Source organism: Corvus moneduloides, chromosome 1 (assembly GCF_009650955.1).
Source record: "Corvus moneduloides isolate bCorMon1 chromosome 1, bCorMon1.pri, whole genome shotgun sequence".
NCBI classification, from domain to species: Eukaryota; Metazoa; Chordata; class Aves; order Passeriformes; family Corvidae; genus Corvus; species Corvus moneduloides.
Genome location: NC_045476.1, coordinates 142,732,783 through 142,760,386, shown reverse-complemented (window position 1 = coordinate 142,760,386; position 27,604 = coordinate 142,732,783). Strand labels below are relative to the sequence as shown.

Here is a 27,604-nt window from a genome sequence, read left to right as displayed (position 1 = left end):
GTCAAGATTCTGAGTAGCATTTCTGCTTGCAGTAATTGTCTGCATTCATTTACATTTTCAATCCATTCAAGAAGCTTCCTTGTATTTTACAAGAAATGGAGCTATTTCCTAGGCCAAACTCACAAACCAGTTTAAAGCAAGCCTATAGGTATGCTTTTCCAGAGGATGCTGGAGACAAAGAGGAAACACACAGGTCCCCATTTGCTCTAATCGTCCCTCCTCGATATGATTACAGCTGGATGTTTAACCACAAAGTTCCTGTAGGAGCCTTCCCACCAAGTAGTCCACTACTAGAAATGCCAATATTCATGGGACCCAACTAAGCAGAGCTCCCTTCTGCCCAGATGGTGGTGAAAAGAGCCAGTTAATGAGCATTCTGGTGCTTAACTAGTTATGAAAAAAATCCCAAAACACCAAACCAGTCACCTAATTTAAGTAAAACACATCCTAAGAACACTACAAGTCTGTTGTATTTTACATCACAGAAACCAAAACTGCATTTATTCAGCCACACCCACAGAATAAGCAATGGTTTTACTGTCTCTATTTTTGCACCCCACTGAGACTATAAAAATCTTCAAGTTCTTGGTGGATTTTAGATGCAGGACCATTAGACAAAGCTGGAAGAATATACTATTCCTACAACAATAAAATATCCTTCAAAATATCTGTGGTTACTTTGAGTAATGCATACTTGAGTTTTAAACTAGTAAGTTATTTCATAACAGATGCTCCAGATATTGGTGATGAAATATCTCTTTCATTTGATCTCCAAACAAACCAGTGTATATTTAGCTAGTTCATTAGTAACAGAAATGCTGAGAAGTTCCTGAAACAAAGTTCAAAGCTTATTGCAAGGTTCAGGACTATCCAAATGTGGGAGTTTTCAGTCTTTAGGGTTGGGGTTCAGAGAGCCACAAAGCCTACAGTCCAGGGATACTTTCTGGGGTTGCAAAAGGCATGTGGAAGGGAGCACTGCACCAATACTGCTGCCTTCACACCTTTCTCAGCTGGCTCACCCATACTGCAGAGTGCCTCGGCTGCAAGCCACCATTAGGATTAGGGTTTAGAGAATCACAAAACATTTCTGCTCTAGTCAAAAATAATTTTATCCAATGGGTGATGAATGCAAAGTAGCAGGAATGAATATTATTCAATATTTTAAGCAACAGATTGCATATTTTTGTCAGCAAAACTACAAAGGAACAACACACTTTAAAGAAAAAAAAAGGATAAAAATAATTAAGGTAGAGTGAAGACACCTGCTGCAACACTGTTCTTCACAATCTCAGAATGTCTCTGTTTTAATGTTCCATGAAATTATATGGGGTTTCATTAGGAAAAGAAAGGGGGAAATTAAAGAATTCCTGTCCTTTAAAGTAAGGAACTAGAGAAATTCCTCACACCTGGTCTGACTCTCCAGTGTATCACTACTTGTGTGTGGGCTCTGGCTAATCCACAGAGCAGAACTAATCCTAGAGGAAGACAAAGCAAATAAAAAAATGTCTCTAACTAGCACGACTCTTCCAACCTGTAAATTTGAGTTGCTGTGATAGCTATTTTGCCACAGTGCAAATGCACTTGTCAAAATGCTAATATATTAAGAGCAAAAAAACCCCCAAACATATAAGCTTAGGAAGAACATTAAGAGAAACTGACAATTAATTTAAAGTTGAAAGTTTAACCTGCTTACTTTCAGTGAAAGATCCTCAGTCACATCAGTAAGTGCAAATAGCATTTCCCTTAAACACAGGCTTAGTGCATTCTCTGTTTTACTACACTGTTTTCTTTTAAACTTGAGCTTTACTTTGGTTTTGTTCAAATTAAATCTATATGGTTGAAGGCCTCATTTAAAATATGGAAAGCAAAGACTGGCTCGGTGAAAGTTTACAGAAACAGAACAAGGCACTAGCAAGTCCAGCTGCCATGAGTACCAAGCTGTTGGCAGCTTTGCAAATCCTCCTCCAGAAACAATCTGATTATCTCCATCATCGTTTTGCAGAAATCAAGGATCAATATATATTTTTCACCATTTGTGAATAAAAATGTGCAAGGGCCCATTTAAAATTATATACTTTTACAGAAATTTCTAAGCAACTCCAAAAGACACAACGTTTTACATATGATGCAACAAATGCAGATAATTTGATAACAGTGACCAAACTCTTCACAATAAAAAGAAAATAAACCTCTCTTAGTTTAAATGCTCCCCACCATCCTTCTGGTATATTGTGTCCATGCTAAAACTTAAAGCAATGTTTACAGCCGTATAAATTGAAGTAATTTCCATTTGGATTTAGTCAAAGAAATCAAGCACAAGCACACTTTTGTAAAGATGTTTATAGTGCCACATTCAAACACCACCTACAGACTAATGCAAAGGGAGAAAAAAACCCAGTGGTGATGATTGTTAGTTGCCCAGAGCAAGACTATTATCAAATGATTAGAATTATTTTAATAGAGAGAAGCTAGAATTTAACATGTTCCTTAAAAAAACCCTTAATCTCTGCATTGCTATGCTTGCCTTTCACAGGAGAAAGACATGCTCCCCAAATCCAGTTTTCATAACCAGAATACCATTAGACTATTGGTTCCTTTCAAATACATAAATTGAAGACTTTTTTTACACAGCAGATACATAAAAATAAATATAAACATATATATATATACACCAACCCACACATAATTAAAAACCTTTCAGGAGAGAAACACACACTTGCTCAATAGAATGGCATGCTATAAATTCAAAGGACTGCAACAAGTACTCAATCAAACTGGAATTAGAAGTCTTGCCTAAAAATAACCTGAATGAAAAGTTTTTACACTCCGCCCAATATTCATTTTACTTTGACATCCTCACTTTACTTTTACATCCTCACTTTAAAACTAACAGGCATCTGATAGTAAAAAAGAAAGACAGGGTGATTTTTCTTGCTTTGAGGCACATCATTGCAAAATAATTGTGCATTATTGGTTGAATAGTTTCCATTTCCCCCTCCTACAAAGACTGACACAAAAGAAGAAAAACTGGTAGGTCTCATTAGTCCTGGGCAGTCTAACCTTAGCCTTAGCTGTTATCTGGCTCTTCAGAAAAGGCGAAGAAAAAGCACCAGCTTTGCAGAAATGCAGCCACTGAAATTTGAATGCATTGAGTGAAGAAGGGAATATTTCTCCTGTTCCTGTCACATATTCCTTTCAGGGTCAAAAAATACACAACTGAGATTTTAAATTAGTAACTCATTCCAGGTAAGTACAGCTGTTTCCAGGCTGACATTACATCCCACCACTGCCAGCAGGGTCCACTGCTGTGACTCCAAAGGTGGCTCTGGGTTTGGAAAAATGGGGTGTAGCAGAGAAGTCAACAATAACTACTTCAATAATTAGATTCTTGTGCTGTGTATCGAGAGCCCAAGGCTTATCTGGAATTAGATGAGGCACCCAGAATGTCTTTACCACTAGCTATTTTAGCAAATGGAGTGGCCAAACATTCACTCCTTGGAACAGTAGAAAAGCAAACACACTTTTCCCTATCTCAACGACTTTAAAACACAATACAAATCACAAAGAAAAAGAGGATGATCCAAAAAAAAGCAGCAAAAGGCAAGGAATAATGCTATCCATGATAAGGACATGTATTCAACACCTACCTTTTTTTTTTTCTGCAAAAATGATGCTCTACACCTAAAACTGGAGAACAGATGTTTTGTAATGAGGGCTGGGGCCAAGGGCCAAGCCACAACTCACAGAGCTCAGGGAGGTGAAACCAAAAGAGGTCTGGCTGGGGAGGACTAACACAAGCCATGGGCAAAGCAGTGATCCTGCCCATTTCCACAGAGGCAGGAGAGCTGGCTCAGCAGGCAGGAGCTCTCACACCTGTTAAATTATTACAGTGTTTCTTAGCACTCTCTTAGCTCAGGCTCCAGGAACCACATGCAGTCCCTTCCCTCTTGCTCTCTAATTAGAAGTCATTACTTGGGTTAAGAGATAGTGAAATTGTCACTGGGTTGAGTATACTGAGTAAAAAAGTTTTTAATCCAAGATACTGTTCTCAAAAACAGAGCACCATGTCTCAAAAACCATTTTACCCTTAACAAATTTCCTGGTAGCTATTTGTCTGACTGAAAGAGAGAAGCTGCATGGAAAAGATAGAGAAAGTAAATGACATTTTTAACTGTGTGATGATCCCTTCTTCCCCCCAGGCATCCTGAAATAAAAGACATAAATGCAGAGCACTTGGAGGCTTCAACAGCATCCAGTGCATGTGCTTTTAATGATGACTACACAAGAACATCTGCCCTAAAATCTAGCCAGCAGGTGTTGGTGGACAAGAAAAGTACCCATAGTAATTACGAACTATAGGAAGAGGCAGGCAGACTAATTAAGTTTTCTCAATGCTTCCCATTTAGCATATCTTAGGGATTTAAAATTAAAGATGTGTATAATTCGGGCTGTTTTCAAGATTAAGATGTTTAAAACTTGTCAGTTAGTTCTAGCTGCACAATGAAATCTGTTTCTTAGTTGAAGCCAGAAAGGCTAAAATTGTTCAGGCCAAGAAAACAAGCTGCAGCAGCAGGATGTTGAAGTCCTGACATGATCAGCCTGCGATTCTCACACTGCAGCATGGCAAGAGAGTGAGAGCTGCCCTGTCAGACCTCATCTCTTTCATGTTGTTGGCGTTCCAAGCTCAAGAGTAATGGTGGCTGGAACATTAATACCAATTTCAAGGCTGGCAGTTCTGTGCAAATAGCTTAGGAACCCCCCAAGTCCTTCTGCACGGGGAAAAACACCCACCCCAAGAACTAATCAAGGCTTTGCCAAAACGAGGGATTTTGGCTATTAGTGACCATCTATTTCTGCAACCTTTGAACAGAGACAACAAAATGAGAATGCAGTATGACTTGCTTGGAACCAGCATAGACTGTGTGAGTGCACAGAGCAGCCCACAAGACTTTCTCCAGCAGCTGCTATGGATGCAAGGGCCTGGGTCAGGCTGCAAGATGCACCAGTCGATGCCTGAGTGCAATAAAAACCACAGCTGCCCAGCCTTCAGCAGTATTTATCTACAGACTTCTTTCAATGACTCCTGTAGCACATACAGCAGCCCTTAATTCTGCTCTGCAATGTGAAGACAATTGGTTAACAACTGTCTAGTGTTATTTTTTAAAATATGTTTCAAACCCATACAGCTTATCTCAGAGCCTCCGTAATTTGGAACTGAAGGGCTGCTGCTGCAATGTCTTATCTGCCCACAGATTCAGTGAGCACTTTTAAAGCACAGAACAGAAATAATACACAAGGAGTCAATAACACTAACTGGTATCATTAATACGTCCTGCTTATCTCTGGCTTAAATTTGAAAATCAACTAAAAGATGCTTTTGTTTAAGAGTAGTTATTCTAGAAAGCTGAAAGTCCAAGACCTCCCACAGCTCTACACCTGCCACTTCACTTTTCCTCTTCCTCTTTTCCCTTCCCAACTGCCATACACTGCCTTTCAGCTTGAGCCAAGCAGGACCTCGCTGCAGGACAAGGGCATTTGATTTATATTATACAAAAGCTCAAAGGAAAGACTTCATCATAATTTACATGCAACACTTTAACTAGTTTATCTAGCACTTTAACTCACAGAACATTCCTGCATCTAAAAGGGTCCTGACTGTAATGTCTATTGTCAGCCTGGTTACCCAGATTATTTAGCAGTGCTTAGACTATATCTACTACACAGAACAGAAAACCAGATGAACTGGGGAAAACCTCAAAGATTCAGCCAGCCTGTTTCCCTCTCTCTGGTAGAAGCCAGTGTTTTGAGAAAAAATGGGAGAAAAGGGTCTCATCCTTCAGTACACCTGTCCAGCCATCAAAAGATTAAGGACTATCTGAGTAGGAACTGTTTTGGACAGCCTTTCTCCCATGAAGTATTCCATCCTTATTAAATTTATGTTTGATCTTGGTTTCCAAAACCTCTTGTGAGGCTGATTTCCTCCATTCAATTATATGTTGTCCAGAGAAGTGTGTCTTAAAGCTGGTGCTGATGCTCTGATGCTCTGGTTCTATTACAAAAGGTGAATAGTTATTCTCTATCATATAACAGTGTTGTTAATATATCTCTATCATATACTTTTCGTTTTTTCCCAGAGATTATAATAGTTTAGCTGGTGGATTCTACCATAAATCATGAAGGGGTCAATCTGATAAAACCTGGAACTAGCCTGGTTCCTGTCTGCATCAAAGTCCTGAGAGCAGCTTGTACAGGATAAAGATTGGTTTCCTTTGATTAAACCAATAATTTGTAACCCATATTATCTTGCTGCAGTGATACATGATGAAAAAACTGCAGCATCCTGGAATCCCTAAGAGAGGCACACCACGAAAGGCAGAGCTAGGAAAAAATGGGCTTTCCATTTTGTAGCAAATAACACAATTCTGCTCTTCTCTTTTCCCAACTCAAACAAAAATAAAAGGCACCCAAAACTTTTCTCATCAAGTGAAATAAACCAGCAAAAACAAATACTCCAATCGTGTATTTTCTTGACTCAATACATACATGAAATAAAATCTTAAAACCTTTGTTTCAATCATCACTCTAAATGTTATAAAAATGTTTATTCTTTATTTATAAAAATGTTAGTTCTATTATTTTCTATTCTAATTTCATCAAAATAGATCTTGTTCATATAAATGAACACATCTCAGTATCTTTTTTCCTTAACAAAAAAGACAATCTACTGATAGAAACTACATTTGCAATGCATTCTATCTCTGAAGAAGCCCCTAAACACACACCTAGGATCAATTTTTAATGTCAGGCACCAAAGCACTGTGATCTCCAAATATTACCAGAATATAGCATGGTCCAGCACCTCAGTGTACATAATGGCTCCCTTTGAACTAACTTTCTGATCCTATAAGACATGTATAAAAGTTCAAAGTTATGTTAATCACTAAGGACACCAGAAGAGAAAAGGGGAATTATGTGTATTGCAAAGTTGATCCAAACTGCATGAAAAATATACTCAGAGAGTAAAAAATGGAAGGATCTTTAGACTGGGGCACCATATGAGTCTATTTTGTATTTTCATTATAGACTAAAATGATAGAAGAAAGTCTTCCTACACTGTGAGATGACACTAACCAGGGACATATAGCATGGGCACTGAGAGCATTATGAGAATTTGTTCAGTGATGTTCACCAATGAGATACTTGAAAAGACAACTCAGGATAATGATCAATAGGGGCAAGTGTAAACTACTACACCAAGGAAGGAAAAAATCAACTTCACATAAAAACATGCTGCAAGAGGAAAGAAGTAACCATCTCTTTGGTTTCACAATGAAAAGAAATGGAAGCCAAAGCTCTTAAATTGCAGCAGGAGTAGGATAGATAAGAGAAAAACTTCCCTAAGCACTAAGAATAGCACTGAGGCAGGCCAGCTGGTCTATCATGTTTCCATTACAGTAAGTCTTCAAGACCAGCTTCAACAAATGTGAAAGAAAGGACAGAGACATTGGCAAGACCATGCTGGAATGAAGAATATTTAGAGGTTCTCTAGAAACCTTCTTGCCAGCTCTGTGGTTCTTTGAAATCTCGTCTATTTGTGTGGCTTTCTGAAATAGCTACGGAACAGACTACAGATCTTCATTTTCTGGCACTTGTCTTGACCCATGGCTCCAGGCAAGTTTTGCCTGTGAGGCAGAGGGAAATTCAGGATCACTATTGCAAGTGAACAAGAGCAAGTAGACACCAAATTTCTGGGGTAACCTTGTTCTATTTTATGAACAACAGCTTTACATCAGAAAAATATCCCACTCCTAAATATTTCACATGAACTGCAATGCATATGCGTGTGGAAAACAGTGCTAAAAGTCATTCCTCTAGCAGTTACCCACCTAAGGAATGTAAGGCAAAAAAATTCTTGAAAATCACTTCTGCGACTTCAGTGGTGATAGCTTTGGTTTTTGTTTCTTCACATCTCTCTGACCAGAGATGACAACTGAGCACAGTTCTTTCTCAGCCGGCTCCCATCAACTCCCACTGTGCTTTGGTTGTTGTTCCTGTGGTTTTGGATTTGGGGGGAAACAGGCAGCCAATCCAGACAATCCTTGTTTAGGTAAAACCACCCTGCTTTAGAACGCTTCATAATAACTTTTGTCCTCAGAGAATTTAAGTTTTTCTGTCTCTTATCTCTAATTAGCAACTCTGAGTTGTTTTCAGTATCCTTCAGGAAGAGAGGTGCTGGTACACATCCCCAAAGGAATTCGGGATAGCTATAAAATGCCAATGCTCTAAACTCCCATGTCTTTGCTTGTAGGATAGAGTATCTACCCATTGAAAAATCAAGCTGCTCAACTTCTTTCTCCTCCACAATGCCATATTAATGGTTTTCAACTGCTTCCAATTTTAAATCTATAAACATTTTCTAACACATGGACTATCCCAACTGAGAGAGCAGAGTCTGAAAATCCCTAGCTTTCTTTATTTCAGGTTTCTTTAAAAACAACAGCAACAACTACAAAAATTCTTCTGTCTCAGAAGGCTCATGTTTAATATAATTGATAGAACTGAACTGCAAAAGGAAAAGTGCCTATTTGCTTTGGTGGATTTCCAAGGCCCCACATGGCAATTGAGACAGAGCTCTGTCATGGGCACTGAAAACAGTTGAGAGCTGTGGACAGATTGGCCCTGATGTATAGTAAATCATAATTAGGTTTTCTGGCTCTTTGCATGGGGAATTCCAATAAACTGCTTTTCTTGTTGAGATTCATGCTTTGTCCTTGCAGACAGAGTTGTTTATGTGCCCCTAAAATACATGTATAGGAATCTTCTTCTTCCACTTTGGCTGCTCTTTTCTTTACACTCATCTACAGTATTTGCTCAGGTGAAGCTCTTGTGCTATTTTAAATAGCTGCAAGGTCTGATGATTCCAGCAGAAGATGGACCAGCTTAATTAGGAAGGTAATGATGACTCCTTCCTCTTTATTGCACCATATAGACAAAAGGTAACTCATAAGCAACCTTTGGGTAACTGCTACCATTAGGGAAACTGAGGAACTATAAATTGTTCAGTGATCATGGCAGATGATGTCAGAGACAGAACAGTAACCCTGTACCTTCTCTCTTGCATTCTTATGCAGCCCACAATCCTTCCTTGAGGATTTGCCAATATAAAATACAAATGCATATTCAGTTTCTTTCACACTTAAGTATTTTTCTGTGGTCTACTCCATGTCTGAATTGACTGAAATTGTTGCATGAAAACACATATAATATAACTGGAAAGGGATTTCTGGGAAAAATAAATTGGTATTCAATAAATTCTGCTCTTCAGAAATTCAGTAGCACTATAGACCCAATCTGTAGAATGACTTTCGAAGACAAACATTTAGAAGGGTTTCAATTCTGTGGTTTATAAATGTTAACAATGTCCTGGAGAGGCTGTCACTGAAATAATTTTGAACTTACTCCTTTGAGGGAGATGTCTTTATAAATTTTTTCTGAGTTTTGTATTTGTTCAGTTTGGACTACTATCAAAAGCATTCTTCAAAGGCCTCAGACATTTACATCTAAAGTGTCACCTGCAAATGAAAGTGTATTTTGTTTGCTGCTTCAGGAAGGAACAAGTTTTCTGATTAATATCTAAAACTCCATCACTAAAGAGTATTCAGATCCTGAATCAAGATCATACTTGGTTCAAATATCTGGTGTGGCCTGCACAGTCAGCTGAGATGTTTCTAAAGCCTCCTTTCCATGTAAAACTTCCGGAACTTTGGGGGGAAAATTGCTGTTGAAGTGCTATATTATATTACCTATAACAAGCAATGAAAGCATATGAACAAAGTAATTGCTGTAGCTTAGAATTAAAAACTCTCAGGTCTCTGTATGGCAGCAAAGTTGGGAAGACAGGGGAAGAGGTACTGCTCATGGTATAGGAAAATAAAGTTAGGGATTGTTTAGCCAAACAGGGCAAATAAAAATCAATGGTGCTGGATGGATTGCTTGGGGGATCTGGCCAATGCCATTGGGAAGTTGCTTTCTATCATGTAGGAAAAGTTGTGGCAATTAGGGGAAGACCCCAATGATTGAAAAAAAAGCAAATGTTATGCCTGTTGTAAAATCTAAGGCAGCAGGATCCAGAAGCATGGCCAGAGGAGGCCACTAAGTTGGTTGGAGGGATGGAGCACCTCTCCTATAAGGAAAGACTGAAAGAATTGGGACTGTTCAGCCTGGAAAAGAGAAACCTTTGTGGTGACATAATTGTGGCCTTCCAGTACCTTAAGGTAGCCTACAAGAAAGACGGAGTGGGACTTTTTCCTAGAGCATGTAGTGACAGGACAAGGGGTAATAGATCCAAACTGAAATAGAGTATGTTCATCTTAGATGTTAAGAAGAAATTCTATACTGTGAGGGTGATGATGCACTGGAGCAGGCTGCCCAGAGAAGTTGCGGATACCCCATCCCTGGAAGCGTTCAAGACCAGGCTGGATGGTGCTCTGAGCAACGTGACCTAGTGAAAAGTGTCCCTGACCACAGCATAATGGTTGAAACTAGATGATCTTTAAGATCCCTTTCAATCCAAACCATTCTATAATCCTATGATGATTCTGTGAACTACAAACTAGAAAAACTCAGTCCCCAGGAAAATTATGGACTGGAGGAGTGGGATAAAAGTGGGTGGAAAACAGCCTGGGTGCCTGGGCTCAAAGGGTCACCATCAACAGTTTGAGGTGGCTGGTTATGAGTGGTGTGATGCCCAGGGGTCCATGCCAGGTCAGCACCCTTTGCATCCTTAGCAATGATCCAGATGACAGGGGTGGCCAGTGTCTTCAGAAAATTTGTGGAAGGAGCAGTTGTGTATGCAGTTGTGTATGGAAGGCAGAGCTGCTGCTCAGAGAGCTCAAAATCCTGACATGGACTTCAGAAAAGTCAGCAAAGACAAAACCAAAGTTCTGTATTGGAAGAGGACAATCCATGGCCACAGTACTGGTGGGAGGTGCACCAGCAGTTCTGCAGAACAGGAGCTGCTGTGCAAGAGGCACCAGCAAAACCTTGTGGCAATGAGGGGCCTCTTTGGAAATAGGGCAGCCAACGGGTCCAAGGAAGTGATGTTTTCTAAATATTACATCTTTTGTGACTCCAGAACAAGAGAGGTGTGAACAAACTGGCCAGAGGAGACAAATCACCCTGGCTGGCTGATCAGCCTGTTCTCATCATTCTTTATCATTCTAATATAGCAATTACATCAGCTGTGTTCTGCTGTAATTTGAAACTTGACTCCAAACCAATGGAAACTCTAAATAGTTGAGGATGCAGCAAGGCCTGAAGAATCCTATTAGAAACACTCGTCATACGACTTCATATAGGAAAGTACTTGGAGAGCTACAAGCCAGGCCTTAATACATTTAACCTCTGTCCCTCCCATCAAGAGCAGTTTACGCATGGTCTTCCTGGAATGCTACTGAATGCTTTATTTTTATTTGGTTTTTAATACTGATGCCATTACAATTTGTTTTCCAGGAATGAAATCCATGAATCCACAGATATTTCTGCTGCTGTTCCTAACAACCATTCTAGATCATGACATATTTGGTGAGAAATCTCACAGCATTTCCACACTATCAATGTGTCTTATTTTTCATACAGTCAAATTTCTAAAGGTAAAAAAAAAAAAAAATTGTGGAGAGACTCTTATTTTACTTCCTCACTTTTTCCATTGGCAAATATCTCCAAATTCCTTACAGAACTCTGATTAAACTATTTTTTAATTATTATTTTTTCTTTCTGTTTACTTCATTATTTGCATAAGCTTCACTGAAGCCAGGGGCAGTTCTAGGAATAAGGCTTGACTAACTTGTACTTCTGAAATGACTACTTAACATCTTAACACTGAGCTCTGTGTGTTAATGTAGACCACTTGTTTTTTAGGATCAACAAATGACAAATACTTCCATCTGAAAAAGAATATTCCCACCCACAGGAACAGAATTCAGCTTTCCTAAGCAGCAAACAATAGAGAATTAAGATGACTCTTAGAGGCACAGCCAGAATAAAAACAACCACACCCCAAATCTGAATGAGATCCTCAGCTAGATATTTTCAGTTTCTTTTCTGAGACAAAGTATGTTCTGCTACTAAAAAAGGCGAATTGCAGAAGCAAATTTATTGATTTTTTTGAGATGTTTAGGAATTTCATATGCTTCCAGGAAGAACCTATTTAATACAGGGTCACTTATGCCAATCCATCCCATGTAACTTTTTGAAGAGTAAGCATTCTAAAAGGAAAGAAGAAATACAACCTTACTGATATTCAAAGAAAGAAGAGTGACAAAATAAGAGAAAGAAGTCCACTAGCCACGAAGTCAAGAACCAAGAATTTATGATTTTATTTTAAACACCTGAATTTAAATTTTCATTACTAGATTAATGAGCTTATATAGTATTAGTACAGGGTTGAAAGCACTGGAACAGTTTTACTTCTTCTGGGATTCAAAAAGCCTATCAGAATGTCAGTGTTTCAAACTAATTTTTGTTATATTAGTATAAGATTATTTTAAAGCTGCCTTGCCTAATTTTATTGAAAAACAAATTTTAAGAGCTATGGAATACCAGCTACTTAACCCATGTGCTGTAATTCTTCACTTCTGACCACCAAGAAAACTTTGCCAAATAAACTGCATCACAGATACCGAAGAAAAAAAAATACCTAGAAGCAAAATAAGAAATTCAGCAATTTATGATAGAGTTTTGCAAATATTTTTGGTTTCACAGTTCAAATTTCCTCTGGGATCAGCAAGTTAATGATAGTTCTGTTTTTGTAACTGTAATTAGGATTATCTAAATATTGTACAAATCAAAGGCAAGAGCTTATGATATTCAAAAATCTAGTCTGAAATGGGTGAGGCTTAAATGAGAAAGAAGAATTTCATTATGAAAGTGCTTGTAATATTTACTGGCAGATTCAGATATTTTAATGCCAGCAAAACCCATTGCCATCATACCATCTGAGTAACACACGGCAAAGAATTTCACCTTGTATCTACTGCATCAAGCCCATCCCTCCTGTTTGAATTACCCTTTACTTTTTGAAGGACACCTAAATCTTGTTTTACACATGCAAAAATCAGAGAGACTTCACCAAGTTTGCAAGGTGCTTCTATAGCTCACTAACCCTATTGGAAGAAGGAGTTTGCTTTCATCCACTTTGAGTTTGTTTAGACTCAAATAGACTGAATTGCTAATGAGAAATATAGTACAAAAGCCCTCTTAAAACTACCAGGAAAATTTGCATTCAGGCACTGTGCCTAATTGCCCAACTCCATCCCTCCCTCCAACAGTACTATCACAGATGCATTTTTGCATGGTCTGTGTCTAGTCTACGTGAAACAAAAAAACCCTTGCAAATCTGATGCTTCCTGTTAATTATTAGAAGTAGACAATACTCCATTGTGCCAAAACAAGACTAACCCAAGCAGAGCAAAGTTGGAAGGAATTATATGTAAAGTATTTTCACATTTGTCTGGTAGTCTAATAGCACAACTTATAAGAAAATGCCATAAGTTACAGACTATTCCTTTCATTAAATGATTAGTCTCAAAGACTGTATTAACTTTATTAAAAACAGAGAAGGTCATATGAAAGGCTAATATAACTGAGATACTATCTTAAACTATGAGCCTTTTAAGGTATCCACCTTCATAAAAAGTTGCAGCATATTAAATTTATTTAATTACTCTAGAGTAATTTCTAATTTCAAAAGCCCATTTTGTTGGAACAATGATAAATTAGAGAATAGACGAATTATTTTACAGATTAATACACACAGTTCTTTCTGCAATCAAGATTTTAAATGGGTCTAATAGCCTGAGCACTTACAGTAGGTTCTTAAAGTGCCAAGTAATTATAATTGTTCTCTTAGCATACTGGTTTAATTTAATACCACCCAAGTTGCAAAAGATTTGGCTTTTGCAGTGGAACACACTCATTCACCATATTTCCTTTAAGAATGATAAAATAAAATATTTAAAATGAAAAGAAAGCCCTGGAAAAACCAACACAATATTGCTAATTATCAGGCAACAGTTCTGGGACATCTCAGACTTATTGAGATCAAGAATGAGGCAAGACATGTGTGCACACCATAAGCCCTTTACCCCTCATTTTCACAGAGAAATAGTAGCTGGTGTTGGCACTGTGCTTAACACGTGTCCAGAGAAGTGGGAACTCGGCAAATATAAAAATGTAGCACCTATGGAATACCTAAAATTACCTAAGTACTTATAATACTATCCATATAGCTTAGTATTGTGAGTAGTGTTCAGGAGTTTTGTCTTTGCTTCATGAGGAAACATTTGCTTTGAGTTTGTCACTTTGTCAAATACCTCGAACCCTACATTGATTCCCTGTGCTAAACATCTCAAATCACAAGTGACACAAATGCTACATAGTAAAGTGAAGAAGTTTAATGTTTACTTTTCAGGGAAATTTTTTCCCCTTCCCTCATCTTGTAGGAAGGTTTATGTCAAGTGCAACATCCCTTACCCCTGCAGAATCAAGTCCAAGGCTTTTCAGCATTGGCTTATGAAGCCCTAGACTGTACATCTGATATTTCTTCCATTTTTATTCTTTTGGAAATAAAAAGATGCTTAGAAACTGGATCTAAAGAGACTGCCCAAGACTGTGGGCAGTACAAAACAGGTAGTCAGAGGGGCAGCATTTCAAGCATCACAGCGGAGTATCACTTCCAAACAGTGACACAGCCAAGAATGAACACAGTTTACTCACTTACAATTTGGGAAAGAGAGTTTACTCACTTTTTCATGTCCAGCTGGCAACCTCAAGTCAAGGAGTTTTCCTGTTACACTACTTCCTCAGACATGTCCCTGGCTGACACCAAGCAGGCAGTAGTCTTGACACCAGCATGCTGGTTTGCACTTGAGTCTGGTACTACAGGGATGATGGGGGCAGGGGTAGGAGAGGGCAGCATGCTCCAGAAAAGGGGTAGATTTAACCTCTTACATAATAGGAAAGAAAATAATGTGTCAAAAATCTGGCGTCTCAGGCCAAAATACAGCATATTTCAGATTAAGGTAATAAAAAAGCAGTATGAAAATATAAAAATGAAAGAAACGATCTATTATAGTATTTGTTTGTCACATCTGCATGACTAATAGATTGGGTTAGCAACAAATTTTTGATTTCTGAAGAAACATTAAAATTAGATGAACTACTGGTTTATTAATTTCTGGAAGAACAATTCTTCCTTTTATGCAATGTAACAAAAAATCAAGTCACTGTGGAGACAGAGAAACACAAACAACCATCAAGGTTCAAAGTGACATTGTAAAAGGAGTTTCACCTTTAGGCCACTGGTTGATTTTTAAAAGAGGAATTGAAACATGCCTTCGGGGAGCTGTTTGATGTCCTGGGTCAGCTTGATCTCAAATACAGCTTAGTTCCTAACAGACAAGTGTTCCCATCATAAGCACTGCGGGAACAGATAACCACCCTGACAAGCAGAAAGGAGCATCCTTGAACCAGTTTTCCTGGAAATAATGTGTCACAACAGCCATTCCTTTGCAAAAATAGGAGAGCACCTGATTTCATCTCCCCAAACACCTAAAGCTGAACTAACATTCACTGGATTCCATAATACAAATAGAAACACTTCATTTGTCAAATGTAGATTCTGAAGGCTTTCAGGGAAGGCTGATCCAGACCAGGGCTGTTACCTTAGGGACAGCTCTAACACACGTTCGAAGCATCTTGGTCATCATCAAGTACCTGTGATCATCTTTGCTTTTTCAGCAGGAATACCCCTGCATTGGTTTAGCAGGGCTTGCTTAGTGGTTTTTTAACCTTTTCAGACACTGAAGAAGCCTGTTGTGAAAAAGTATGCTAACAAACCAAATAAATAAAGCCAGTGAACCTATCTTCCTACCTACATTTGCAAATTCTAGCCAAACGTAACTTGGGATTTAGTGTTGCAAAGGAACAGCTTAATGTGCCACAGTCTGGATATTTCCCTAATTAAAAAAAAAATGGAATTGAACAGTTTAAAAGAAAGATGAGGAAGATAATTGCATAATTATTAAAGAAGCAGTCTTAGAATCAATGGTCACCTCAAACTGTAAAACCACATCATAAAATACCATGTTATATATGTTAAATATGTTGTATCATAAAATATAACACCACAAACCCCCCCTTTAATCTGATTTATGCTTCATGAAAAAGAAAAACAAATGTTAGACAAATATTTTCAGTAGCTGAAAACTGGCTATCAGTACAAAAACACAACTACAGACATTCCTCACTGCTGGGCTGAACTGTTTTCAAAACAATCCAATGTAAAGGCCACTGACAAATATTTCTAATATTCTGCAGTCACAAAGCACCAGATTGCTGCGTTTGGTGCAGGTCACCTTGCTTGTGCTTTAGAGGTATTATTTAAGCTTCAGTCTATGGTTTGCAAAGGACTCAACTCGTGGCCTCTCTCATCCTAAAATCTCAGAATAATCACTGCCACTTAGTTGCACATATATTTAAGTAACATTACAAATAACATTTCATTGCATGTCCATTAAAAATAAACATGCTCATAATAGCAGCAATTATGAAGCCACCATCTCTTTGCCTGTCTCAGCTATGAACAGCTCTGAAAAACACATGTAGTGATGCCCTCTGTGGATCTTTCAGACCAAAAGGAGCAGGAGGAGAAGAACATTAATAGCATCTAAAAAGGTAAATCCTGGGATCTATTTCACACTGAAAAGGAGAAAAATTCAAGAAAAATTATGTCAGAAACCATTCTTATTGTTCAAGAAATACACCATATTTTCTCTCACTGTTGCAGAAAAAAAGCCACCAAGTATATTTTCAAGAAAATATTTAAATAAAATTGATGAAGTGTCAACACTTGACTGCTTGTTTAAATTGAACAAAATTATAAAAGCTGTTACAGAGTGTTCAATTTGTTTCAATGTTATTATATACCATAAAGGCTCATTCAAGCAGGGAGAATACTGCAGACAAGGCATGAAGATTAGAAGATGTCTTAGACTTCTCTCTGGAACAGCATGAAATACAATCTAAAGCAGCCGAAATTCTTTTAGTGGAGCTAATTTCTTCTCACTGGGGCTTGATGAAGAAAAGAAGAATCAGTGTTCCTTTATGCTGCAAGAACACTGCCATTTGCTTAACAGGAAGTTAAATGAACCAAAGCTACAGACAGAAAAAAAATTCCACCATCAATTAATGTGACAAATTCTTAATAGGAAAACAAATCAATTTTATTTAAAAACTGAAGTCTTGATTCTTGTGTATTCATATTTTCCCAAGGTTGAACTTACAGTTTATATTTTTCATAGTTTATGCTTTCTGAGGAGTACAGATGTCCATGGGAGAGGGCTTTTTCCTACACTCTTCCTGCTGAGTAGCCCAAAGACTAATAACAGGACCATGGCAAGATGTAGCTGCTTATGCTCCAGGTGCACCACAGCTGATGAGAACTGGTGTGCAAGAGCTCAATACCCACTGCCATCACAAGGACCACTCACATTATCAACTGAAAACAAGGCATTTGAATGTTAAATTTTTCTCTCTTCTTCCATAATCTTGTCACATTCAGATGGGAAGCACAATGCAAGTCCCTGAGGACTCCCTGGAATGCTCCCAGCACCTTACCCAGGAAATAATTCCGATACCCTTGCATTTTCTAACCATAGGCTGAGTGGTGAGTTCTTACACTCCACCTACAACACAGACATGTTGGTCTGAAATTCTGGACCAGACATCTTTTCACAGGCACTTCCAGGCTGTGGAGGATGATGCATGGCCACAGCCTCTCAGTAGTGCTTACAGCCTCTCAAATCAACTCAGCACACCATTGTCACAGCCGCATGACATTGTACCGAACAGATTCCAGTTCACCCAGAGAGCAGGACAGCAGCTGAAGATGAATCCCTAACTGCTTAATAATATCCATTCAACCATACCTCTTTCCCAGCATAGATGTTTTGGTTTCAAAATTAGATATCGATACATTTATTGAAGCAGTCAACCTTATGGTATCTCTGTACACCCTAAGTGAGTGAGAAGCAAAGGGTTCTGACCATAAATAAGAATAATATATTCCATCATTCACTCTCTTCTGCAAGGTAAAAAACAAGGCAGTTAATAAAGTATTAAAAGATTCTAAGCATATAGTAGCAAGTAGTAAAACTAGCACGAGAAATGTGCCAGCCTAGTTCAGTGATAAAACACAGGAGAAAAAGAACCCTAAAACTTAAAACTGATCATAATTTTTTTAATATCACTGTTATGAAATTTTTCTTTCTACTATTATTCAAAAGGAAATTCACTAAGGTTTCACCCAGGCTGGCCTCCAGTTGGGATTCTTGTGCTCTGAAAGCCTCTGTGCTAGTGTGGGGTCTCTCCTGCATGGGGGGGCTGCCAGTGGTGCATCTCTCTCACAGTTTACAAGTTTCTTTGCCAACAAGCTGCTCCTCACTTGGAGCCAGATACAATCCTCGAAACAAAGCCCTAAACTACTTCAAACTTTTCAGAATTTTACTCCTTTATCACACCTTAATGACTCATAACTTTTTAAATGTCACATCCCAAAAACATTGTTTCTCCAGCATATAAAACAGAGAGAAAAAGCCCTGAATTTCAAAGCAAAAATAATAATAATTAAAAAAATATTTCTTCTGTATTGGAGAATTCCCCTCTGCCTTGGTTTACTATTTATAAACCACCAGTCTGGGATTAATTATTATAAATCCTTAAAGCCGAAAAGAAGATTTTAGGCATTTTATTCTACGTATAATCTATACCATTATTAAACTGCAGCTCAAATGCACTTTATGTCCTATTTCTGTTGGTCACCTTTTAACATTTATGAATTTTACCTATGGTAAATTTTACTCCCTGAGAGAAAGCATTTCTTACTACTTTCAAAACATCAGACCACCCATCTGACGTGGCAGTGCTCAGCGGGAGCAGTGTCCCCTGCCAAGCACCAGGGACACTCACCGGGCACCCCGTCTCTCATCCAGTAGGAGATGTCTGTTCCATCTGCATTGTCGTAAACATCCGTGACATTGATGGGCTGCAGCAGAGTCATGATCTCTTTCACGATGTCCCGGGCTTCAGCACTGCCAGAAAAACCCAGTCCAGATGGCTGGAAGGTACCTTCATCAGACTCCATAACAATATCAAAGTTGGAGATATTTTCCTAAACATGTAAGAAAAGAAGATATTGTGCTGTGATTTTATTTTAGCTGGCATCATATATTAGATTCTAGGTGTCAATGCAAGCATGCCACAACAAATTTGTTTCAGAAGCAGAGAAATGCTTCCCATGAAAACGTGTACATGAGCATAAATGAGGGGACCTATCTTTTTGTATGGAAATGCTGAAACCGTTCAAGTTACGTTCTGAGGCACCAGTATTCTGTAGGAGCCACAGTGTGACTAGTCTGCTGTCCCCAAATACTTGCTTTCAGACTTCTGAAGTGCCACCTAGAAAGGTAAGCCATCACCACCATATTGCAGTTTACATTTGCAGCTCTCCCTTTCTTGTCAGACCCAAGACTCTGAAATTCTGTTGCAGTGGAGAGGGTACACAGTTCTGTGGCTTTAAAATTAGAGGCATCCAAATCCTTCATAGACTGTGAAGAACAGTCTATTTAAAAGCCAGCTGCTGCCTGCTCAGAAATACATTCTTTTCAATATACCATATAGTCAACTCTGATATTGATCAGAGGATTGAAATGCCAAGGTTCTCCCTGAGACGTGAAGGAATAATAGCTATTTTAAGGAAAATTTGTGCTTCCAAAGTAAATCCTCCCAGGAAACATGAAAGGTAAGATTTTGTATACAAGTAGCATAATAACATTTGCTTTTAGTGTGTACTTGGAAAAATCTTTTTAGGTTAAAGAACAAAAATAAGCAATTTATTTACTTACCATATTTGCTCAGATTGCTCAGTTACAAAGTCTAATTGGAATTAAATACATAGGGATTTTACATGAAGGAAGATCTCATTTTTTTGGAGAGGCACAGAACTTTTAAAAAACAGTTTATGGTGATGTCAGGCAGAAGAAAGCTATACTTCAGACCACCTTGAATGTGACTAAGAGAACTTACTGCAGGTTTTACTCCTATGCCCAGATCTCATTCCAGAACTTTATGGCTGCCATTGGTTACTTACTACAAGAAAATCAATACATGGGATATGTGGTAGCAGCAACTAACAGATCCATGTCATTATCAGCATACATAAACCAACAATTCAGCAAAGAATTCTTTTACATTTTTCTGTATATAAACCCAAATATGTACTACAGGTGGCTGTGAATAATTCACACAAGTTTTCAGAAGTCCTTTATAGAATTTGCCAAGAACTGTTTAACTTTCCCAAAACTTTTCTCTTTTGAGTGAAACAATTCTATCATAGCAGAGCTATTTACTTTTAACTTAGAAATATATCCAGTAATTTAAAAAATTAATATAAAATCTTTGCATGATAAAGTAACTGTAAATATTATAACACCAAAAAATAACCAATCTATCCACCCATTTAACTACTGGAAATCAAAGTGCAAATAACCAATCTTGTCACCTCATTGGCAATCACCATTTTTAGACAGTGAAAAACATCTTCAGTTTGCAAAAGATTAAATGTAAATAATTAGGCTACATGTGGAGTCTAGGCCTATCATCAAATACTGTCCTGAGGTCATGAGCCTCAACATAAATCACGATTTACAGACCTCTGAACACTGTGGGAGAGAAGCAGGCCAAGAAAAGCACAGGGCAGGCTAAAAGGGACCAGTGATGCTCCAATGTCACAGATACAACAGAAAGAATGTCTCAAAATGTAAATCTTCTTTATCATATGCCCAAGGAGCAAGACTTACTAAAGACAACACACATTTCAGTGGGCTGCTGAAAGGCCAATGAAAGCTAACTTAAGTATAGTGAGCCCTGCATAAATATGATGCTATGGTACTCAGCCTCTTTGGTTGACTTTCCACAGCAGGACTTCTGCCCATTTTTAGAGCAGCTGAAATGAGGAGAAGCAATAAGGGCAGTGGAAGAGACTATTCAGGGCAGTGAAGTGAGGAGAAGAGTGAGCATGGGAACAGTGTGGATACCTAAAAGAAATCTAATTTATCAAGCAAAACAACAGAATCCCTAAGTTCAAGAACTTCATAAACTGCTAGTATTGCAGCATTGCTGCACTCTTCAGTTGTGTTTTCTGACACAAATGTTTGCATGTGTTTCTAATATGAAACTGAGTAAACAAACCACCCACAATATATTACACCATATTGTTGTTCTGTAAGAAAGCTATTCAGTTCTGAGAACATGCTGGAGAGGCACGAAAACAGGACACCTGAGGGAGAGAAACTGACTTCACTGGGCAACAAAAAAGAAACAGGTCACAGCTACTTGAAGTACCATGTGTCCTTGAGAAAGCTTTTTCCCTATTTGGTCCACTAGAAGATAGGATTACTGATAGAACTACTCACTATCGAATTTTAAAGTTGAAGTCTTAAAAAAATTCAGATCAGTTTCCACATTCCCATTTTTGTACATCTACATTGGCATTTCTACTTACACAGAAAGAAACACATACTGGAAAACATGCTTAAAATATACTGCTTAAAAATAGTGAAGATGCTTTGTCATCATTTGCCATCTATGATGCAGGAATTACTGCCAGTAACAAAGTGGGGTGAGACCATACATTGCCCCTTAACTGATTCAAGGGAACAGCAAACAAACCAGAAAGATTTTAAAAAATAACTGCAGGCTCAGCTGTTTCCTTCATTCGTTCTCCTAATGAATGCACCATTTAAATAAGCATTTTAAACTCAGTATGTAATTTTTTTCAGAAAGTTATCTCATTTGCTGCATCTTGATATTGTGTCACTTCTCTTAGTACGTACCAGAAAATTAAAACTTCTTTGTGTAACCTGCTGCCTAATTCTCTGAACATCGAACTAGACTTTTATCCATTGCCTTCTTATGACTTTGTTACAGAGGAGGTCACCTCTCTTTATCATGTCATCTTTAGCTCTTCAACTGAATTTTTAAATGAAACATTACAATAAATACAGCATGGGAAAATTGGCTTTCTATAGCTTGCTATTTTCATTGAATACACAGTTAGGCACAATCCTTGCCAATATTTCTCCTATTTTTAATTTTTTAATTTTAATTTCTTTATTTTCTGTTTTCTCTATAAACAATCTATTTTTATCTCTGTTAAGCAAAACTAAAAATATAAATACTTGTCATCGCTAAGGCAAAAACCTGATAACAAGAAATCACAGAACCACAGAATGCACAAGGTTCGGGAGCACAGTGGGTCATCTGGTCCAGCCTCCCTGCTTGAGCAGGGCCATCCCAGAGCACATGGCACAGGGTTGTGTCCAGATGGTTCTTGAATATTTCCAGTGACAGAGACACCACAACCTCTCTGGGAAACCTGTTCCACTGCACCTGCACAAGTAAAGAAGTTCTTCCTCATATTTAGGTGGAACTTCCTGTGCACCAGTTTCTGTCCATTGCCTCTTGTCCTATTGCTTGGCACCACTGAGAAGAGCCTTCTCCATCCTCGACACCCTCCCTTCAGAGACTGATAGACACTGATGAGGTTCTCTCTCAGTCATGTCTTCTCACCTTATCATCTTTTTCACTCTCTGTTGGACCTGCTTCAGGATCTCCACATCTCTCTTGCACTGAAGAGCCCTGAACGGGATGCTGTGCCCCAGATGGTGCCTCACCAGGTCTGACTAGAGGGACAGGATCACCTCCTTCGACCTGCTGCCAGTGTTCATCCTAGTGCATCCCAGGATACCTTTGGCCTTCTTGGCCCCAAGGGCACACTGCTGGCTCATGAACAGCTTGTTGTCCATCAGGTCACCCAGATCCTTCTCCATGAAGCTGTTTTCCAGCAGGTTGGTTCCCATCCTGTATTGGTGCCTGGTGTGCCCCAGGTGCAGGACCCTGCAGTTGCCTCTGTTGAATTTCAGGCAGTTCTTCTCTGCCCATCTCTCCAGCCTGTCGAGGTCCTTCTGAAGGGCTGCACAGCACTCTGGGGTATCAGCCGCTCCTCCCAGCTCTGTGTTGTTGGGGAACTTGCTGAGGAGGCCTCTGCCCCTTCATCCAAGTCACTGATGAAAAGTTAAACAATACTGGGCCCAGTACTGAACCCTGGGGGACACCACCAGTGACAGACCTCCAACTAGACTCTGTGCCACTGATTACTGTCCCACCCTCTGGGATCTGTCGTTTAGCCTGTAATTACAGTAAACTTCCATTAAGAAAACAAACCCTTGTAATATGTATGAGTGGTACTTCTATTGGTAGGAAATGTTCCTTCTAGGATAGACACTGGCAATCCCAAGCAGGTATACCCTACAGTAGCTACTTACTCAGTCAAAATCCCAATTGTTAATTCTTATCAGATGTTAAACTAGACTCCAACATCTCATGACTAATCCATTGAGCCACTGATGGCAATCCCTCTTACCCAGCTAAAGCAGGGACATACCTGAAAGTATAATGCAGGGAACAACTACCCTAAAAGCCTTCAGTACTTTGGGGCTGTTTATTTAAAATAGAGTATTACTTGTCCAACAGCTCATTTACTGGTTTTCTTTTTTGTTCCAAGGAGAAAAATCACCACTTTACAGGAAAAATACTAAAGTCTGTAATGACAAACCACTGTCCTTGATTAATGGTTCATTTGTTCCAGTGATAAAGGACATCAGTTAATCCGACATTGTGTTTTCAGCTTTCTGTTATTGATTTACACTTAACTTTAAGAAACAACAACACTTGTATTCCAGTATTTGTCTGAGAGCAGTCAGGAAACAAGTATAGCATGGCAACAACCATGTTGTAGAACTCACAGGGAAGTGATGGTCACCCCACCTGTAGTACTAAAAGGAGGTTTAGATCAGCACCCAGCTCTGTTAGGCTGGCAACTAAGACTACAGGAAAGACAAGAAAAAACACTGGAAACACCTAAGTGCATGTGACAGCTAGAAAAGAAAAAAAAGTAAAATAAATAACATCCTCTAAGTATTTAATACTATATAAACATGATGTAGTGTAATTTTGAGTTGCTGTTTAGTATGAAGGTAATTTAATGAAGCAAAACAGCATAAATTGAAACTAGAGAAAAAACCATCACAACAGCTGTTGGGAAGAGAGATGAGCCAGCATCAAGGCATAATAACCACCAGCCACAAGCGTGATCATACCATTTACACTCTTTTTGAATGAAGACAGGGAAAATTGGGAACACTGTGAGTTATTCATTTTTGTAAATTATCCCATCATTATATGGGAGAAAGCTGCTGTAAAGCTGAAGATTAGCACAATTTTTCCTAGATGACAAGGTATGAATAAGGCTCATCCTTTTGTTACAAGATAAAATATTCTTCTGCTACATTTTATAGGAAAGCAGTATGTTAAAAAGTGTAAAGGTTGAACGGTTTGTTCTGTATGTCAGTTACAAGTTCTGACTTCTGAGAAGCCAAATGACAAAAGTCCCAGTAACTTCAACAGCCCTGGAGCAATTTGGTCATGACTTATTAGCATTTCACTCAGTAAAAACATACTACGGGCATGTCTTGCCTTGTACAATATCGCAACTGTTTCCTCTAAGATGACTTGCCAGCACTCACAGAGATGACCATTCAGTATTGTAAGTTCCCTGGGATGACAGACAAGAAAAAGCAGACAGCTCTGAACATGGCAGCAGGGTAAGTAAGGCATGCCTGAAGTCTTGTCTTAGGAGGTTTTTCCTTTGACAAAGGGGCATATCAAAGAGAAGTGCTCTTCCTGGAAAACTTTCCATAACTTTAGACCTTTTACTGCTCAAATACAAAGGTATCAAAACAATGTCTGTGATTCTGAATGACCCCACCACTGTTCTTTTTCGAAAGGATTTAGATTTTCACTAGAAAATGGGCAAAAATGCCAAAATTAAAAATTGTGGTTTACATCTTTCAACCAAAGATGATGTTTACTCTTTCAGGAAGCTAATGAGTATTTCTGCAACTTTCAACCAAAGGTCAGTGAAAACAAATTTGCAACACCTTTGAAATTATCACAGCACATACATAATTTTCTACACCTTGCGCAGGTGCAGGGAGTGTGCACTTTCCTACAATCGGACATCCCAATGGACCAAGGACCTATGGTTGGGTGAATCTGCCTGAAGCATGCACTGGAAGCAGCTATCCTCAGAAGATGTCTCTACCAGATTCAACTGGCAGCTCTGCTATTCTCATGAGAGAAAGAGAGGAAAGATGCACAGAGAAAAGTTTTCCTAACGGTAGAGATGCATGAATTTTGTCTACATGGAATGAAGACTAGGCATCCAGGAGATAGTCTGTCATGACTAATTTGGGGTCTTCCATGCTTCAGGCAGTATAAGGAATAAACCTGAGTTTGTGTTTTAGCAAAATCTGTCCTTCTCTGCAGCTTTTACAAGGAAGCTGATTCCTAAATACTAAGAATTACGAATTCCTATGGACTTAGAACTGGTGTAAAATATAATTCCATAACTATTCTGTGCTATTACTGTGCTTAATACAATCAGTGGAGCTACTGCCTGTTGTGATACCAGAGAATACAGTGCAATTACTTTCTGTAGTTTTGCAAATGGACATTTCGCTCTTTCTGCATTTCTTTCCCTTTGCAATGAAAGGGATCAACAGGACATCAGTGACCTAAAAAGGCAGCAGTAATTTTACATAATCTTTGATTACAGAGAATATTACCTGAGGACAGTCAAAAGGCTAATGGTCAACACATTTTGCTGGGGTAAAAGAATCCCTATTGAAGTCCTTGATACGTTTGGTTCAAATAAGACACAAATTCATGTCTTACATTTCACCAGAGTACTTGGTACCTCAGGCTATAAAGTATTCTGAAAACTATGGTTTTGAGGAGCCAATATTTTCTGTAGAAGAATCATTTCACCTGAAAGTGACAGGATATTTTTTGAATATTTGCTTCTTAGAGAAAGCAACTCATTAGCAAATCACAGTAGAAATCTCATGTGAGCATCAACAAAGAGTACTTAAACTAGTACGAAAGAAATGCCAGCATTTCAGAAAGTCCTGTTTTCATGCAGACACAGTTCAAGCAAAATATCAGATCTTGGTAATAAATACAAAGAAGAAACCACAGTAAACACTGGTGATTGATATTTATCACATGGGTAAACCTTTACTAAAATGTTAAAACACTGTATGGCATGTGCACCAGAAATTCAGGTAAGTACTCCAAATATCATTAAGATAGGAATACCAACATGCAGAAATATTTTAAGAATGCCTTCTGTAATGGGGTTTGAATTGAATTTCTAACACAATAATGTCTCCAGTGATCACAACAAAGTTACTAGAGTAAATTGGAAGGTGGCCTAGGATCTCTTAGTCTTCTAATTATAAAATGAATTTGCTTTCCCAAGAGATTGTACACAATACTTCTGTTCCAAAATAAATATAATCAGTCATTCATAGTCCCTTAATTCAACTGGGTAAATAACTGTAACCTTGTTTCATGGTACACAGACCTTTCACAGAATCTAGTCCAAAGCAATAAAATGGAGGACAGACACTCCATTACATGTATTTCTTTCTCCCTTCATGAAGACAGTCTAAGAGTAAACACACAAAAAACTTAACCCTGGTTGAGAGTACTCAGGTATCTTTGTTAAAGGTTGTAGGAGAATCTGTACTGAAGAGTTGCATCATGAGGCCTTCTAGAATTTTGTTCCTTCTGTTCTTCCATTCAACTTGTATAAGAAAGTAGTGTTGCAATGTTTGATGATTCTGAGGTTATTTACTGTATTGTCTGTATGTAAGAGCAGCAACTGGATCACACAACACTAAGCACTGGAACACAACTTCAGATGTAGCGTCAAACTCCAAGCTCTGGAGTCAGATTTGCTCTTAAATCCTTTAATTTCATTGCTCTTTATCAAGATAAAGAGCTTTAATGTTAAAGAAAATCAACCCTTTTTCTAATCTGGGATTAGATCTAATTCTTGGCTAACAGCTAAAAGCAATGAGCGCTTCAACAGGTATCTCCTTTGGAAGCAAAGGTGCTGGTAATTCCCCTGAGAGGCTTCTACCCCATGGTCAAAGAACGAGCACCAGCAGGTGCTCTGTGCTGAGTTGGTGAGGGGCAGGTACTGTTGCACTAGTGGAGGCACTGAAACTGCTAGAAGACACATGGCTTTCAACTCTTGGAAATGGCTTAGAAAAATGATGCAAAGAAAACAGTGGACGAGGACCATGTGATGCTCTCCAGAAAAATATTTGATAAACTGAAAGAATTGCTGTATGAATAATGTATCTGTCTGAGCTTCACCTGACTGCAGTTGGGCAAATATGCTTTTCCTAAGCACATATTTACTGGATGCTGTCAGTAACGGGAGACAGCACTAGTCTAGACTGCCTAGAGCACTAGAGCTTTTGATCAACACAATATGGCAGCTCTTACACTCTCATAAAGCCCTGAACAGCTAATATACCCTATCACTAGCTTTAATAATCAGAAATGATAATACTGG

General features: G+C 38.5%; 1 protein-coding gene across 1 annotated transcript in view; it reads right to left on the bottom strand.

Annotated features, from left to right (window-relative positions):
• CPQ (carboxypeptidase Q) overlaps positions 1-27,604 on the bottom strand; it is a 158,445-nt gene that overhangs the window by 10,479 nt on the left and 120,362 nt on the right. Inside the window, exon 7 of the mRNA XM_032129937.1 lies at positions 19,027-19,228. Coding sequence (XP_031985828.1) covers positions 19,027-19,228 — 202 coding nt within the window. The remainder of the gene's footprint in view (positions 1-19,026; positions 19,229-27,604) is intronic.